The 19,744-nt window shown below is 39.8% G+C and overlaps 1 protein-coding gene across 5 annotated transcripts in view; it reads right to left on the bottom strand.

The window, feature by feature from the left end:
• Positions 1 to 19,744, bottom strand: part of LOC149165308 (uncharacterized) — a 427,682-nt gene that overhangs the window by 133,871 nt on the left and 274,067 nt on the right. For 4 of the 5 annotated variants that reach the window (XM_089431106.1, XM_089431110.1, XM_089431107.1 and 1 more), the window contains 4 exons: positions 8,558 to 8,673; positions 8,207 to 8,314; positions 931 to 977; positions 820 to 847 (listed from right to left, as the gene is read on the bottom strand). In XM_089431106.1, coding sequence (XP_089287232.1) covers positions 820 to 847; positions 931 to 977; positions 8,207 to 8,314; positions 8,558 to 8,673 — 299 coding nt within the window. The remainder of the gene's footprint in view (positions 1 to 819; positions 848 to 930; positions 978 to 8,206; positions 8,315 to 8,557; positions 8,674 to 19,744) is intronic. The other variant, XM_089431109.1, reaches the window with a different exon arrangement.

Here is a 19,744-nt window from a genome sequence, read left to right as displayed (position 1 = left end):
CTTGTTCAGTCCCATTTACCTACCCTCTTGGTTATTGGTTGGGACATTAACACATTAATTTTATCTTATTATCACTTTCAAGACTTTGTATTCAAAGATATTGACTCATTTAGCAATTTTCTGCCAGGACAAGCTGGTTTTATTTCATACTGGGTTTGGTCTAGTAAGAAGTATAAAATAACGTGAATAATGTTTTATTTGATAGTGGATTTTATTTCATGATTGTTTCAAATTGATGGGTCAACATTAACCATTCTTGACCATCGTTGTGGACAGTTATAGAATGCAAAAGGATGATAAGGCAGATCATGCAATCAAGCTGAGAATTTTGCTTCTCCACAGGCCATTTTTTTTTATATCTTTTGGAATGAAAAGGCTCTTCATTTATAGGTGTGGAAATTATTAGGTGCCTGGTGAATAAAATTTCTCTTGTATTACTACTATAAAGTAGGGTACTGCCTGTCTTCAGAAATTATCTGTATTTATTATGTTGCAGTTGTATTGGCCTTCCTACGGACATCACATGCCAGTATAATAGTAAATGTAAATAACCAAAATTTAGTGTATCTTATTGTCTCCCGGAACATTCTTAAGTGAACCCAAAACCAACCAAAACAACAGTGACCAACTTTTGGTTACTCTTAGATTTGTATTATATGTGACATGATTAAATTTTGAAAGAGACACTTTTTAGCAAGTGGCAATAATAATTCCAAACAAAGCTGAAAAGGAAAAAAAAATAAAGAAGTGATTTAAATTAGCACTATTGTTTATGGCATATGTTGTGAATGGGCTACTAGTACCCAACATGATACCAACCTGTCTCAGGTGCTAATACACGGATCATCTGTCAAGAAAACAAAATAAAAGACATAAGAATTTTTCATACGACAACCATACTAAATTGAGTCTAGAGAAACATAGAATTACCTCTTTCAAGACCTTTGGGCAAAGCCATTGCCGGACACGTGTGCTTCCTGCAGAAAATTTTATAAGTCAGAATAAGTTGGGAGTACAAATAGCTAGTAATGGTATATAGCAAAGAGACTGTTTATTTATTTTACCATATTCTTGCAAAAATTATCTTCTACAATAAACCAATGGTTATGTAGCAACCTAGCAGAGAAGAATTTCATTTCCTGGAAGCATTTAAGTGTGTGAGTTCAACATTGAATTATCCAGGTTACTACAGTGCAAAGACATTCACATGCACAGAACAGCAATTATAATTATCTATATTAATTTCTTTCTGAAAATCACTGTTCCACAGGGATCTGTTCCTAGGGGTTGGAGTTGCGTCCCCTGCACTTCACACTCTCCCCAGACCTGGGGACTTCTTTGGGAATGTCCCCTGAAACTTGGAGATTTCACTAGAGACATCCTGTGTAGAAATGGGATGTTCCCGGTACTTGGGAAACTTCAGGACTTGAGTGAGTCAATCTAGTTAAATGAAGAAAGTGCATGGTTCTTGCTCATTTCACTAAATTTCACTCAAGGTGCATGAAGGAGTTAAAAACTTAAACTAGAGCACATGGCCTTCTCTCTCTCTTCACTCCACTCTACTAAAAAAGCAAATGAAAAAATCAAGAAGAACGAATGAGTTTAGCTCCACAATCAAAGTGGACAGGAGAGTTCGACTTGACCTTGTTTGAGTTCACTTCACTCCTCGTCACTTCTAACAAAGCACATAGATTAGGCACATGAGATCTCCTCCACTTCAAGTAGCTTCATTATGAGTTAACCAAGGCAAATTGCATGAGATAGGTGCCTCCTTTAGGAGGAAAAGAGTTCCATAAAGAGAGGTCGAATTGCCATTATTTGGTAGGGTATTCTTGAGAGTGTAATATAAAAAAATAGTCAATTTATAAGTTATTAGGCAAAGGGCATGATCAAAGAGCATGCCCATTCACCAAGAGGCACCCAAGGCCTCCCACAAAATGTAAAAATCATCTATTCATTTATTAATAAAATATTTATCATGGCTTTCAATTGTTGAGTTCGTGTGTTCCATCTGGTATCAGAGCAGTTCAGTTCTCCAGCAAGACGCCATCCATCTCCGCTATCCACAGGCGTTGTCCGTATCCACAGTCTATCTCCCTTATCTGCATCCGCAACCCTGTTCATTGATATTCTGCCATCCGTCTCTGCTATCCGCATCGTTCCAAGTCGATCTGCCTCATTCTCTGTCGTACCCTGTCAGGCTCGACTCCCTGTCTCTCACCACACCCATCTTCACCACCGTCTACCTGTGCTTCTTCGCCACCATCCACTATTTGCCTTCCATCGCATCCATAGTCCGTCCAACATACATTCAATTAATATAGTATAGAGTTATAAAACTTTATAAATAAAATATATATATATATATAGTTAAATTATTTAATTTAATTTAAATATATATATATGTGTGTGTGTGTGTGTGTGTGTGTTATATAATTAAATTAATTAATATAATTTAATTATCTCAAAAAAAATAAAAAAGCTGGCGGACAAATATACACCCCCACAAACTCGTTCAATGTCGTCAATGTCAATGGCCGTTTTGAGAATAGGATTAGTAGCCACTCCGATGATTTCAACCAAAAATTAGTTGGTCTTGAGAGTAGGGTTATTGGACATTTCGACGATATCAAGAAGCTTCAGGATACGACAAATCGAATAGAACTACAGCTCGAGCAGAACCATATCAAGTCCGACATAAATCATAATCAGACAATGGCGTTGCTGAACACTTTGTGTGGAAGGAGGAAGGTTACACCCGAACAACTACTCCAAAATGATGAAGGTAATCAATAGCACATTTCATCAAATTCAACAAATTCAGCAGATTCTCATGAAAAAACGGAGTCTCGAAAAAAATCATCCACGCACCATCAAGGAAATAGTAACGCGATTTTTTCAAATAACCAACTCTGGGATACATTCACCAATCAATACCCTCTTTTCGCTCCACCGTTAGCAACGTATAAGCGAAAGGCAAAAATCGAGCTGCCCAAATTTGATGGGAACGAAAAATGCAGCGTTGCGTGGTTGAATAAAGTAGAAGAATACTTCGAGATTTACGACATCGACAATGATGACGAAAAGATTAGGCACGCTTCCATGAAAATGGAAGGAGAAGCATATAATTGGTACATGTGGTGGAAGATGACGACAATCGCCATCAGTTGGAGAAAATTTAAGGATGCACTCTTTAAAAGATTCCAAGGTGTAAAGGAAGAAGAGTTCTTTTCAACACTCATCAGATTGCGACAAAAAAGGAAATGTGGATGAGTACACTCGAGAATGGGAGACCTTAGCAACACGAGTACCTGGGTTATCAGAATCTCGTCTAATTCAATCATACATCTCCGGACTTAAAACTCATCTACAAGTAGAACTTGAGCTTCATGACATCACGTCAATAGAAGTAGAAAGACAAAAAGCAAAAGCTACTAAAAAGAAATTTGAACAGATACTGAGGTCAAAACCGGAAAAAGTATATTCGAGACAAAGAATACCCCAGTCTATGGATACAGATAATACAAGATATGTTCCACCATATCGTCGTGAGGGCGAAAAATCTAACATAGAAATGCAAAGGATAAAAGAAGGCAAATGCAAACGTTGTGGCGAGAAGTGGAACCCTAAACATAGGTGTGCAAAAGGAAAAGAATCCAAGAACCTATATAACTGTGAAGCAACTAATGATTCAAACAGTGATGATTCAGACATAGAAGAAACAGAAGATGCCCTAGAATTCTCTCCAGAATTAGATGATGGAAGTATTCCGCAAGTGTCACTATCAGCTATGACAGGTATATCACAACCTCAGACTCTAAAATTGAAAGGACATATAAAGAAGAACAACGTAGTGGTTCTCATCGACTCTAGTAGCACCCACAATTTTTTAGATGCAACCATGGCAAAGAGACTCAACATTTTCTCATTTCCCTTACCCAACATGAAGGTGATGGTAGCCGATGGTAAGAAGATCGAAAAGGTAGGGAAATGCCATAAGGTCAAATTGCAAATTCAAGACTTTAATTTAGAATCCCCGTTCTTCACTGTACCATTAGGTGGAGTAGATGTGGTCTTAGGTATCCAATGGCTATGAACTCTAGGAACTTACTCTGCCAACCATCATGTATAGTTCATAAGATTTAACTGGGAAGAGTAGAGGTACAAGTTATACGGATTCCAAGCACCAGAAAATCAAATCGTATCGTCATCTCAGATGATGAAGATGATTCAAAAAGGAGCACCGACTTATGTAGTACCGTGTCACCAATTAGAAATGTTATCTGCAAACATGATCAGCAAAGAGTCACTAGAGATACAAGATCTAATTCAGAAGCATGAAAAGGTATTCCAAGACTTGCCTATGAAAATGCCTCCTAAAAGGGAAATTGAGCATACAATAGAAATCAAAGCAGGGTCAGACCCCGTCAACATCAAGCCGTATCGATATCCACATCACCAAAAGATGAAAATTGAGAGATTAATCCAAGACCTCTTAAATGTGTGGGATCATCTCGAAAAGTAAGAGTTTGTATGCTACTCCAGTGGTATTGGTAAGGAAGAAGGATGGTTCATTCAAGCTATGCATTGACTATAGAGGATTAAACAAGATAACGATTAAAGACAAATTCCCAATCCCCTTTATCGACGAAATGTTGGATGAATTACATGGTGCAAAATACTTCTCAAAATTGGACTTAAGGTCAGGCTATTATCAAATCAGAACCAAGTTGGAAGATATACCAAAAACGACATTCCGAACACATGAAGGTCACTACGAATTTAAAGTAATGCCATTTGGGTTAACCAATGCACCAGCAACATTCCAAGCCACTATGAACGAGTTATTCCGTCCATATCTTAAGAAGTTTGTATTAGTATTCTTTGATGATATTTTAATTTATAGTGAAACTTGGAAGGAGCACCTACAACATCTGGATAAAGTTCTTACACCACTGAAAGAGCATCAATTCTACGCCAAGAAATCCAAATGCACCTTTGGGAAGGAAGAAGTAGAATACCTTGGACACATTATATTCCATGAAGGCGTAAAAGTGGACCCTAATAAAACCAAAGCTATAAAGGAATGGACCAAACAAGTTAATATATTCAAGCTAAGAGGGTTCTTAGGATTGACGAGATATTACCGAAGATTTATTAAAAGCTATGCACATATAACTGCACCTCTAACAAACCTTTTAAAGAAGAATTCATTTCAATGGGATGAGGAAGCAGGAAGGTGTTTTGAAGAACTGAAGGAAGTTATGTCTAATGCCCCGGTATTGGCAACTCCAGATTTCTCTAAACCATTTATCATCGAGTGTGATGCTTCTGGATTCAGTATAGGCACAGTGTTAATGCAAGAAGGGCATCCAATAGCTTTTGAAAGCAGGAAGCTCAATAAAAGAGAACGTCTTAAGTCCACATACAACAAGGAAATGCTCGCTATTATGCACGCACTGGCTAAGTGGAGACAATATCTTTTGGGAAGTAAGTTCTCCATTTGAACAGACCATAACAGTCTCCAACACCTCCTTCAACAAAAAACACTTTCCGAAGAACAACAAAAATGGATTGAAAAAATTGTCGCCTTTGACATGGAGATACTACATAAAAGGGGAAAAGACAATGTAGTAGCAAATGCCCTGTCTAGGAAAGACGAAGAACCAACACTACTTGCAATCTCGGTTGTTGTTCCTGAATGGCTTAATGAGATTCAAAGTGAGTATGCTAAGGATCTAGAAATAACTGCGATAATCAATAACCTTCCAAAACTCAAAATTTAAATGGAAGAACGACATTCTATGGTACAAAGGAAGAATCTATTTGAATTCAAACTCCAAGTTTAAATCCAAGATACTCAAGGAGTCACATGATTCACTATTAGTCAAACATGTAGGATTCTTTAAAACTTACTACAATGCACGTCAATCATTCTTTTGGAAGGGGATGAGTCACAATATTCAAAAGTATGTAGCGAAATGTGACATGTGTCAAAGAAATAAAAGTGAAAATATTATGACACCTGGATTACTTCACCCCTTAACATTCCGAATCAGGAAAGGGAAGAAATATCCATGGACTTTATTGAGGGATTACCTGTATCTGAAGGCAAGGACAAGATTTTCGTAGTGGTCGATAGACTCACCAAATATGCTCACTTTACGACAATAAAGAAATCAGACTCAGCTAAACAATCGCTGAAATATTTTGCAAAAATATATATAAATTACACAATTTCCGAAAGTCATTGTGAGTGATAGAGATGCCAAATTCAAGGGTAATTTCTAGAGGGAATTGTTCAACCACGTAGGAACCTACCTAAATATGAGTTCCGCTTATCACCCTCAAACAAATGGACAAACAGAGGTTGTCAATAAATGTTTGGAAGCCTACCTACGTGTTACACTACAGAAAAAACAAAATAAGTGGGCTCAGTGGTTGTATCTTGCTGAATGGTAATATAATTCTACTTATCATACGTCAGCAAAAATGACTCCATTCCAAGCTTTGTATGGATATGAACCCCCAAAATGGAAGGATCTAGCTACCGTCTAGACAAATCTACCTACTGTTAAAAACCAACTAGAAGAAACCCAAAAAAATCATCCAAACCCTAAAAGAAAAGTTGAATAATGCAAGGAACCATATGAAGCAACAAGTGGACCGAAACAGAACCAAAAGAGAATTTGAAGTCGAAGAATGGGTATTTGTCAAACTCCAGCCATACAAAGAGTTGTCCTTGAAGCAAAAAGGAAAAAATAAATTGGCACCAAAGTTCTATGGACCATATCAAATCAATAAAAAGATCAGCCAAGTTGCATATAGTTTAAGCCTTCCAGAGAAAAGTCGTGTTCACAACGTCTTCCATGTCTCCTGCCTTAAAAGGGCACTGGGCAACCATCAATCAACGCAAACAATGCTTCCATCCCTAGATGATGAAGGAAGGGTCATTTTAGAACCAGAAGGTATCTTATCTACCAGAGAAAGGAAGCTTCGATCTCGTGTAATCAAGGAATACTTGATCAAGTGGAAGGACTTACCAGAAGAAGAAGCTTCTTGGGAGACTAAAGCGTTTCGTCAGCAACATTCGTCGTTACGTATGCTTTGAGGACAAAGCATTCTTTTGAGAGGAAGGCAATGTTATATAAAAAAATAGTTAGTTTATAAGTTATTAGGCAAAGGGCATGATCAAAGATCATGCCCATTCACCAAGAGGCACCCAAGGCAGTATATAGCCAGGGCCTCCCACAAAATGTAAACATCATCTATTCATTTATTAATAAAATATTTATCATGGCTGTCAATTGTTAAGTTCGTGTGTTCCAAAGAGTAGTCAACAGAGCTTCATCTCCATCATTCTTCTTCTTCTTTTCTCTCCATTTGTACTTTGTGTAGAGAATATTATTGTGATCTATCTTGTATTTTGTCTCTATGACGCAACCAATCTCTTGACCAATAGAAAAGCAGAATTTGACCATGCACTTCCCATATATTCTCAACTCATGAATGTGATATTTTACGTTCTATGGAGTGATATAGATAGTTTTAATTCTATTTTGATTTTATCAATCACATAGGGCACACTCTCTTTTCTTTCATATTTCGCTGATTACAGATGGAAATTCTCACATTTACCTCCAATTATCAATCATTTTTATCCTTGTGTGTATAACTGCATGCCAAAGATCCATATTATGTGATGATTTTCTTGCTGATTGGAAGATTTTTAGATGATTTTCAGTGCAGGACAGACTAGGGACACTCCCCTGAGATTTTAAAAGCACCAATCCAAATAGAGAGGCAATCAGCTAGAGACCTTTGGGCTGATTTGCCTATTAGCTATCACTTCATTTTTTTGCTACAGGTCTTGGAGTCAGCACTTTCCTGTGGTGCAGATTTGTGTGCTAAGTTGCTAACAAGTCTCTAAATGGGAAAAGGCACTAATAATATTAAACAAGATTTAGTATTTTCCAGCCATTGTTTCTCACAATGTTTAAAGTTTACTGTAGAACTTTTAATTTTACGCCTTTAAAATGGAAACTAGCTCTCTGAGAAAATGTAAGCATTTTTAATTTCAATAAAGGCATCTTCAAACCACAATGAGATCCTTTCAATACCCGTGACAATTTAGAAGACCATTATAATCTCTACCATCATAAGCAGATCCAGTACAATCACAATCTCTGACATCTATAAAACATACCACAACGAACGCCAAATGGCATGTCACATATAACCCGATCTACACAACCAGTGCGTAAAGGCACGTGTGTAGCATCCCAATGAAGAACATCACATGCCTCCTTCAGATCTGCACTTATTTGACAGAAGTAGTTAATGTTTAATGTAGCATAAGTAGAAAAACCCACCATATACTTTCCTGAAACAAATGTATAATACTTTTCCATGTTGATTTGTTCCTAATTCTATTTTCCCTAATCACTGTAACCATGAAGATGTTGTGAGGATATCCTCAGTATCAGAAAATAAGAAAGAATATAAAGCATCAAAATGAATAAGATATCTCAAATAACCTCACAGGCCACATCCATACCTTGTGAATTCCTCTTTGCAGCTGCAACAGCTTTCTGAGCAGTATCACCTGCAAGACACATCACTTGTCCGCTAAAATTCTCTGCTGCTTCCAAAGGTATTGTGCCACATCCACACCTGCCCAAGTTATTAAATCAAGAATTTTAACATTCTAGGTTTGATGTACAAGCCTTTCAATAGTATTTAATCACATTATTCAATTTAAAATAGTTATTAAAATCTAGCCTTTGAAAGAACAGAAGAATGAACAGCCATAAGTAGCAAATAGGGTTTACCGTAAATGTAAATCAACCGATATCACAAGGAAAAAGGTACTGGAAAAAGAACTCCAACAGCATGACACAAATTTAAACTGCTCAAGTAACATCAGTCAACCTTTCATGAAAGTAGAACTTTCTCAGTCAAAGACAAAAGAGAAAAAGAAACATAAATGAACAGATAAAAATGAAAAGGGAGATACCAGCTGCCAGTTGAACGCTTAAGGTATTCAGCTGATATTATGGCCTTATTTGGGATGTTTAGATTTCTCACATGAAGTTCGGCATGGAAAGAGAATCAAGTTCTGAGATTGGGAAATATATAGTCACAGACCACTAACCACATTCAACGTACATTGTACGTGAATCCTGCTAAATAATTTGGCATCCAGTTTATCCAAGGATTTTGAAATTACAGACCTCACTCCCAGAGCAGCTCTCAGATTACAGGGCACCAAATATGCAATAAGACCAATTGGTAATAATACATCTCCAGATGAAAAAGGAGGAAACATATTAAATTATGTATTAGTTTAATAATGGTCAATTAGAAAGTAGACTTAGATATTAATAAAGTCATGTCGACTTCAAATTAGACTATGCTTTTATGTCTTATTTCGCCTTTTTGATCTATCCCACATTCATAAACTGGAATGACTCAAGGCTTTTGTAACCTATATAAAAAAGCTGCCACTTTATTATTAAATTAACCGAATACAAAGAACTCTTTCATTCTGAGTTATTTCTTGGTTTTCCATATGCTCGTGTTTCTGCTTTATGGTATCAGAGCAAAGTTTCCGAGCCACGGAACTGTGAGGGCATGAAGATCCAAGGGACTGCTGCCGGCAGTGAAGGATCGAGGGATCACAATCGTAGCACAGTGGAGAGCCAAAAGTTTTTCGGCTCAATAGATTGATCTTTGCGATTTTAAGCCAGGTTTAAAGAAATCAATTGTGAATTTTCTTTGACATCAATTCCGTTCAATTTTATTCACGATCAAGGAGCCCCAATTTATATTTCAAAAAAAAACAAAGTACGGTACAGAGATTGACAGTCAACTTTTCCAAACTGGACTGTAATTTTCGAAATTGACCACTGTTTGTCCAAATTGAGTAGTAATTCATCAGAATTTATTGAAATTTGGCTATAATTTCTACAATTTCTCTCCATTTTTGCCAAATCAGATTGTTTAGGAGCAGATTGGATCTGTTTGTACCTGATTTGTTGCTCAGATTTGCAGATCTTTTGCTTCTAGTCGCTGATTTCTTGATTATCAGCACCTCCGAGGAGAAATTGATCGGTTTGGTAGGAGATCTACTAAGTTTGCTTGCAGGGATGGCTGCTTTGACCAATATTATGTTGGAAAACAGCCAGAAATTCTTTGGGAAGAACTACAACACTTGAAAACAATGGATGTTGGCAATTTTCTAGTACCGTTGCTTGGATGATGTTGTTCTTGGCAAAACTACCTGACCGACAGCTATGGGTAAAGATCAAGACAACTTTGATACCAAAGCCATGATGCTAATCAAATTGTCAGTACTTATGAAATGTTTCCTAAAGTATAGCAGGGAAAACTTCAAAACAAGTTTGGAAGCATTTAAAAGATCTTCATGAAACTTCTGACAAAGGGCACGCTTTCTTTTTGAAGAACATGTTGTTCTCAATCACGATGAGTGAGGGTGCCTTGTTGCAGGAGCACTTGCTCAAGACCAAGGACATACGAGATCAGTTGGAGGCCATTGGTCGGAAGTTGGAAGAAGAGGACAGGGTGGTTATCACGCTAAAAAGCTTACCACAAGCCTATGAGCACTTCATAGAAGCCCTCAACATCACTACTACAATGTTACGAATAAATATATATAAATATAAATAATGAGGATAATTGTAATAACATTTAGTTAAGTAGTAATAATACTGAAGAGTCATGTCTAATGAGACATGACCCTCCATGAAGAGGCACCTGCCTAGTATATAAGCAAGCCTCTCACTCTCATTGTATCATCAATCATATTCATACATTTAATATACAATATCTGTATCCTCGTGGATATCTTTTTATTCCAAGTCTTCTAGAGTAATTTAACTTGAAGAACGAACTTTGTTCGCTTCATTTGGTATCAGAGCCACGGTCGCTGATCACCAAGCCTTTGGCCATCAACATCTCGACAGCATTGTTGTCGTCAATCAAGCATTCGATATGAAGAAGGAGCTTCTCGATTCTGCAATTGCTACTAGGCTTTTGGCCATATCATAAAAAAATATAAATGTATATATATTAAAAAAGAAAAATTCATGTTAAAAAAAAGGAAAAGAAAAGAGAAGGAAAAAAAATTATAAATAAAATTATTTAAAAAAAATTGGATAGCAAAATTGTAAAAAAATAAAATAAAATTCAAAAAAAAGAGGGAGAATATACATATACTATTGAAAATAAAAAATACAAAACAACCAAAAAATACACAGTAGCCGCACAGCCGCTACCCCTTCCTGTCCGACCTCTGTTGCCCGACATTTGCCCACCAGTACCCCTGCATCAATCCTGGCTACCTCACCGCGCTCCCGTCCCTCAGCGATCCAACACAATACTCAGCCCTTCTCCGTGCTTGTGGTTCCTTTCACAATCCAACATGATAACCACGGAAACTTCCATGTAGATTCTTTTCAGACAGTCTCGGATCACCGTTTGTCGTCTATCTGCGTTGTACAGACCACGATAGTTGCTAGAAGCGACAATCGACGCCACATTAAACCATGTACTGCATCCCTCCTGTTAAAATTGGCAACCAGGGCAAAACTTCATGTGGGTCATCTTATTCATGGCTGATAATATTTTTATTAGATTCCTCTCGTCGAGAGGTGTAGGATTGATATAAAGATCATCCGATTTCGATAAGTATTCATGGAGATATGAATTTATTTTGATTATGGAATTATTATCAAGCCGACCTACAACTCATGAGGCTCAGAAGCCCAACAGTCGCATCTATTCACCCACCAACGTTGTGTATAAATTTAAGAGGACTTTTCCTCATTTGGACTCACTCATCTCATCACATCTCTCTCTCTCTCTACTACGCAGAAATGAGTCTCTTCTCTACTGCGCTGAAATGGGTCTCTCTCTCACACATGTGAAGCCGGAAGTTGTTGAACTGAAGCTGCAACTGCAGAAATAAAGATTGACTTGCGTGGCCTAGAAGATCTCCTCTTTGGAACTGCGCTGTAGGTTCATTTGAACGTCCTCCGAACGCCGCAACTTTTGGTGGTGGAATGAAGTCAATCCAATGAATGGTTTGCAAGATATCGACTGCCCTAGTTTGAAGCCGGAAACTGCTGAAACTGAAGCTGCAACTGCAGAAGTAAAGATTGACCTGCGTGGCCTAGAAGATCTCCTCTTTGGAACTGCACTGTAGGTTCATCTGAACCTCCTCTGAAAGCCGCAACTTTTGGTGGTGGAATGAAGTCAATCCGACGAACGGTTTGCAAGGTATCGTCTGCCCTAGTTTGATAATGAAGCCGCTAATGCTGATGCTATTGATCTAGGGTTTGCTACTGCTGATATGAATCAGATTTATTGTACTATTTCTCTTTGCTTAACTATTGAAGATAAAAGAAGATTTGATCAAAGGGTTTCCCCACACAGTGGGGTTTGTCCCTAGCTAGCCGCCACATCTTGTGTCTCTTGTCTTGGCTTGTTTTCTGTCGATCGTTTAATGTTCTATCTGCACTTTACTTTATGTACGTGTGATTGCTAATCTTTGGAATATAATAAGGAAAAGAAGTAAACTGTTATAAGCATAGAACATACCATAACTTAACATGGTATCAGAGCTGAGGTGAAGACAAAGCCCGAGCAAGAGCAAGAGCAATCATCGAAGAGAATATTGGCAAGGCTATCCTAAAAGAACTATGGGGTCCTCAACACTCTTTCCTGCTGAAGACAAGCTCCGTGAGAAAGCTGACTATCACGAATGGAAGATGTCTATCGATCTAACCCTTGAGAATCAAGGAGTGTTGGATCATGTGAGAGGCAATATTATTGAACCTCCATCAAATGCATCCGCAGCTGCCTGGAACAAATGAAAAAATGGAGAAGTCAAAACAATAGAAGATCATCCGAGACTCTATCGACAAGCACTTGGTGGTCTTCATCTCTGAACTGGACACCTCCAAGGAAATCTACGATAGACTGGTGAGTTTATTTAGAGTTAATGATGCAAATCAAGTTTTGTTTCTTAGAAATAAGCTGAGGGAAATCAATAAGGGTAAAGATGAAAGTATGCAAGCATACTTCTTAAGAATCACCAAGATCAAGAACGATCTCCTATCTATTGGGGAAACTATTACTGACAGAGAAATGGCACTCACAACTCTTGGAGGATTGCCATTTGAATGGTATGTGTTCAGGACTACTCTTTTAAACTATAATGTAATTCTTGGTTTCGAGGAATTAATGGCTAGATGCATTCAAGAAGAAACAAGGGAAGAAGTGCAAGAAATGCCCATGCCTAAAGGTCCTCCTGCTACCTTTTCTTCTCATGCAAAGAAAAGAAATAATTCCGGGACTAAATCAAAAGGAAAGGTTGGACCTAAGGCTAGAAAAAAACGACGATGTTACATTTGCGATAAAGCAAGTCACTATGTATGAGATCATGAGCATCATGATGAATGAGATCATGGACATAAAGGGCAACATGAGATCATGGACATATAGGATAGCATGATGATGATGCACACTAGTTTGAGCAGCATTATGATGGATAAAATCATGGACATGGGCAGCATGATGATAATCATGATTAGAGAAGCATGGTACAGTATGCAATGGTGCAACTCGAAATCCCTCTGATGGCAATCAGAGGAATGACAAATTCAACAGCAAAGGTAAGAGGAGAGCTAGGAATCAAGGAAGAGGACTAGCATTCAAGAAGGCTAGAAATTCTAGGATGTATTAAATGCACCTGACCTCAAAAGGAACCTAGTGTCCATCTTGGCAATGGAAGACAGAGGCTACAAGGTAACCTTCAGCAATGGCAAGGTATGTATATGGAAAAATAATGTTAAAGATGCCTTTACTCTTGGGTTTAGTGTTGATTCATTATATCAGGTCGATGGAAGTCCGCTAGGTGTCATGTCTTGTGACACAACTCTTTAGTCCAAACTTTGGCATCGGAGGTTTGCCCACCTTCATTACAAAGCTCTACCCGATGTAAGACAGATGGTAATAGGGATGCCCGAATTCCAAGTAGAGAAAGAAGGTGTATGTCCGGGATGTGCCAAAGGAAAGCTCAAAAGGGGACCATTCCCCTCAAGCCAAAGCAAGACCTCCGATATATTACAATTGGTTTACTCAGGCATACCTGAGGTTGGCATTAAGAGGGAGACTACTACACCACATACTCATGAGCAGAATGGTGTGGTGGGAAGGAAGAACCACACGATAATGGAAGCTGTCCGGGCCATGCTACATGATCAAAGACTTCCAAAGTTTCTATGGGCTGAAACTACAATCACCGCCGTATATGTACAAAATCGATGCCCTCATCAAGCATTGGGTTCCTAAATTCCTGAAGAAATGTTCACCACCGGTCAAAGGGAAGTCGTGATTAGTCATGATGTCACCTTTGACAAAGATATGGCTCTCAGCAAGGTGGACAATCTGCTAACTTTGAGTAGCTCTCAAGAAGCCGACACCAGGGAACCGAAAGAAAAGGATGATGAATCAATGCCTGATGTAGAAGAACCCATGGATCCGATTGATCCTCATCCACATGAGCCTTCCTCTTCTAGGAAGAGGCCTTCATGGCTTAGGGGGATACTTGATGATGCTGAAGGACATGCTGCACCCTGAGGAACCTTACATCAAAGTAAGAAACTTAACAGGTATTAGGGATACCTGACCAACATGAGCACGATCATACAAAATGAACCTTCATCATTCTCAGATGTCATCAAGCATTAACTCTGGAAGGATGCTATGACCATAGAATATGAGTCTATTATGGAGAATGATGTCTAGGAAGTAGTTCCCAAACCCTGGACAAGACAATTGCTACTTCAAAATGGCTTTACAAGATAAAGCATGCAGCAAATGGAAGTATGGAAAAGTATAAGGTTCATTTTGTTGCTCGTGGTTTATCCCAGAAGGGAGGTATAGACTATGATATTTTGCACCTGTTGCCAGATATACGACCATCCGCTTGATCATAGCCCTTATGGCTTCACAAGGATGGAACCTACATCAGATGGATGTTAAGACCGCGTTCTTGCATGGTTCAATCAAAGAAGAGGTCTATGTGGAGCAACCTAAAGGATTTGAGATTTTATGATTGAAAATCTCATGTATGCAGGTTGAAGAAGGCTCTCTATGGGCTGAAGCAAGTACCCCGAGCATGGTATGAGAGGATCGATAGCTACTTGATGAAGCTAGGATTCACTAGGAGCGAAGCTGATCCTAACCTTTACTTTAAGGTTGAAGATGACAAGCCTCTCATACTGGTGTTGTATGTGGATGACCTCTTTCTTACAGGTGCAAACCCTCTCATTCACAAATGTAAGAGGGAGATGGCTTCTGGATTTGAAATGAAGGACCAAGGACTTGAAGTGTGGCAGAAGCCAAGGGAAATTTTCCTATCTCAAGGAAAATATGTGGTAAATATATTGGAAAGATTCGGTATGATGGACTGCAAGCCTGTGACTACCTCGAGGATCTTAAATTTTAGAAGTTATATGGTAATGATGTCGGACCAGACTTGGGAAATGCCTTTGAGTTTCAAAAAATCATTCACATTGATGTTCTTGGTGAACCTCCGTCCGAACATATGTTTTGCAGTTAGCATTGTGAGTTCATATTTGGTTGAGCCTCACTAGATTGATGCCAGGAATCTTCTGAGATGTCTTCAGGACATAATCTCTCATGGATTAAGATACACTGTCGGAGATGTGAGACTACTTGGATATACAGATGTTGATTGGGCAAGCAGTTTGGTGGACCGTAAGAGCACTTCCGGGTACTGTTTCACCTTGGGATCTGCTTCGGTATCCCGGATGAGCAGGAAGCAAAAGTCGGTGGCTTTGAGCACCGCCGAAGCATGATATATTATTGCTAGCATAACCTCGTGTGAGGCAGTCTGGTTGTGAAAGCTCTTCAGTGAGCTGTTTGGATTTACATTAGATACCACTGTGATTCTCTATAACAACCAGAGGTGGGATTCGATTATTGAGGAATCCAGTATTCGTCAATTGCTCCAGCAGATAGACATCATCTGGGATATGGTAAGTCGATGAGCAAGGAAGCTCCATCACATTAAGATGATGTACAAGTTGATAAACCTTATCAAAGCCCCGAGGAAAGATCTAATCTATGATTTTCCCAAACGACTTGGAGTCGGCAAGAAACCTTTGTACAAGGGTCCTGCATGTTGCATACATTGAGCTCTAGGAGCTCTGAGGGCTTGCGGTTCCTACTGGAGCAACATATGACCACAGGGTGACTCACCTTCCCCTGGTGGTGCACACTGGAACAAGATGATTCGCTCTCTTGTGGGACAAGATGATTCGCTCTCTTGTGAAACAGGATGACTCGCTCTCCTGTGTAGCAGGATGATTAGTTCTCCTGTGAGGCCTGGATTGATGTGTTCTCCATGGCAGCCTGGATTGATGTGTTCTCCACGGCGATTGTAGCAGGATTGATGTGTTCTCCTGTGAGGACAGGATTGATTAGTTCTCCTGTCGAGGCATCCTACCCATGCAGTCTGGGACTCATGGGAAGTACCTCTCATCTGATCAATGAGCAGGGAAATGAAGTTAGGGACCATATTAGTACCGATGGACGCATCGTTGTATCTAGCGTACTCCCTACGCTAGGATGACCTCCATTGATTTGGGATCAATGATACTGGTCTGGGACCAGTGGTAGGAGTTGTACCATACTATGACGTTGACTTCGGGTCGGTTGAGACTGGTCTGGGACCATTGGTACATACTCCGAGACTGACTTCGTGTCAATGCAGTACTGGTCTGGGACCAGTGAGAGTGGTACATACTATGACGCTGACTTCGGGTTCGGTTGAGACTGGTCTGGGACCAGTGGTACACTCTCTGAGACTGCGATACTGGTCTGGGACCAGTGGTAGGAGTTGTACCATACTATGAAGCTGACTTCGGGTCGGTTGAGACTGGTCTGGGACCAGTGGTACATACTCCGAGACTGACTTCGTGTCAGTGCAGTACTGGTCTGGGACCAGTGAGAGTGGTACACACTATGACGCTGACTTCGGGTCGGTTGAGACTGGTCTGGGACCAGTGGTACACTCTCTGAGACTGCGATACTGGTCTGGGACCAGTGGTAGGAGCGGTACTTACTATGAAGCTGACTTCGGGTCGGCTAAAACTCGTCTGGGACCAGTGGTACGCACTCTGAGATTGACTTTGAGTCAATGGAGGATGATACTGGTCTAGGACCAGAGGAGTTGTACTCACTATGATGCTGACTTCGGGTTGCTTGAGACTGGTCTGGGACCAGTGGTACATACTCTGAGACTGACTTTGAGTCAGTATGATACATCCTCGATCATTTCTTCTTCTTCATAATTCAGACAAAAGCAGAGCAGAACAGAACAATGCAAGACCAGAGCAGAACAGAGCAAAACAGTACAGATCAGTGCAGGGCAGAACAAGACAAAGCAGAACAGGCAGAATAGAGCAGAGCAGAGCAGGGCAAGGGTCAGGCTGTACAGGGCAATGCATTTGATGGATGAATAGTAACGACAGATAGACAAATTGCAGATGAAGTTCTCCATGGTTGAGAGGGAGTCTTAAAATTGGCAACCAGGGCAAAACTTCATGTGGGTCATCTTATTCATGGCTGATAATATTTCTATTAGATTCCTCTCGTCGAGAGGTGTAGGATTGATATAAAGATCATCCGATTCCGATAAGTATTCATGGAGATATGAATTTATTTTGATTATGGAATTATTATCAAGCCGACCTACAACTCATGTAGGCTCAGAAGCCCAACAGTCGCATCTATTCACCCACCAACGTTGTGTATAAATATAAGAGGACTTTTCCTCATTTGGACTCACTCATCTCATCACATCACTCTCTCTCTGTACTACGCAGAAATGAGTCTCTTCTCTACTGCGCTGAAATGGGTCTCCCCCTCACACATGTGAAGCCGGAAGCTGTTGAACTGAAGCTGCAACTGCAGAAGTAAAGATTGACTTGCGTGGCCTAGAAGATCTCCTCTTTGGAACTGCGATGTAGGTTCATATGAACCTCCTCTGAAAGCCGCAACTTTTGGTGGTGGAATGAAGTCAATCCGATGAACGGTTTGCAAGATATCGACTGCCCTAGTTTGAAGCCGGAAACTGCTGAAATTGAAGCTGCAACTGCAGAAGTAAAGATTGACTTGCGTGGCCTAGAAGATCTCCTCTTTGGAACTGCGATGTAAGTTCATCTGAACCACCTCTGAAAGCTGCAACTTTTGGTGGTGGAATGAAGTCAATCCGATGAACGGTTTGCAAGATATCGACTGCCCTAGTTTGAAGCCGAAAACTGCTGAAACTGAAGCTGCAACTGCAGAAGTAAAGATTGACCTGCGTGTCCTAGAATTTCTCCTCTTTGGAACTGCACTGTAGGTTCATCTGAACGTCCTCTGAAAGCCGCAACTTTTGGTGGTGGAATGAAGTCAATCCGACGAACGGTTTGCAAGATATCGCCTGCCCTAGTTTGATAATGAAGCCGCTAATGCTGATGCTATTGATCTAGGGTTTGCTACTGCTGATATGAATCAGATTTATTGTACTATTTCTCTCTGTTGAATTATTGAAGATAAAAGAAGATTTGATCAAAGGGTTTCCCCACACATTGTGGGGTTTGTCCCTTGCTAGCCACCACATCTTGTGTCTCTTGTCTTGGCTTGTTTTATGTCGATCGTTTAATGTTCTATCTGCACTTTACTTTATGTACGTGTGATTGCTAATCTTTGGAATATAATAAGGAAAAGAAGTAAACTGTTATAAGCATAGAACATACCATAACTTAACACCTCTGTTGTCTACACCACACCGTTGCAGGTTCCATCACTGTACACCGAGCGTAGAACAGTCGTACCATCGAACAAGTGTATGCCGCATCTGTCTGCTGTGAAAATTCTATCATTGTAGCAAATGATTTAATTTTCCTACTTATTCCACAATAAGTTATGAAATTACTTCAATAAACATTAAAATAAATATTGTTGCAAATATCACACCGTAATACAGAAACAAACATATGCACAAGCATTAACACATTGACACAGATATTTTGGACAACAGTCCCCGGGAAAACCCAATGTGGGAAAATCGGTGTAGCAAGGAAATATTTTATTATTCAACAATTCTTCAGTACATTAGGGTACCAAACTAGCTTACCCACAGAGAGAAATAATTCTCCAGCACTTCTCCCAATCCCAATGTCAGCTCGGCTGACCTCTGCATGGCTCACAAACCCTTTGCTTCAGCCCCTGCTTGACTGTGTCAGCCCTGGGCCTCTCTGCGTCACCCACACAGGCCCAGCTCGTGACTGCGCAGTCTTCTGCTGCCACAGCGTCTACTTGAAAATCCCTGCGTCTGCCTCTCCTGCCCGAGCGTTGATCCCGCCTCTCTGCTCCGTACTTGTTGCCTCCTCACTGCTCACCAGACCACTGGTTCAATTTCTTAGCTAACCCCGCTCTAGAAATTGAACTGACTGGTCTCCCTCAGTGTGTTCTCCAAGTGACCCTCAAGCCTCCTCGTATACTTTTCTCGTTGACAAATCACCAACCGAGATTAAGTCCCTAATCAACAGCTAAGATAAGATCTGGCTTGATCCATGACTTTTGGACCATTCTACCATAGTTTTATATTAATTCACATTAATATTTTATTTTCCCTAAGTTTAGA

This window comes from Pinus tabuliformis, chromosome 5_1 (genome assembly GCF_031772625.1).
Source record: "Pinus tabuliformis cultivar Carrire ecotype Pingquan chromosome 5_1, CPIR1, whole genome shotgun sequence".
NCBI lineage: Eukaryota > Viridiplantae > Streptophyta > Pinopsida > Pinales > Pinaceae > Pinus > Pinus tabuliformis.
This window is presented reverse-complemented; position numbering and strand designations above follow the sequence as displayed.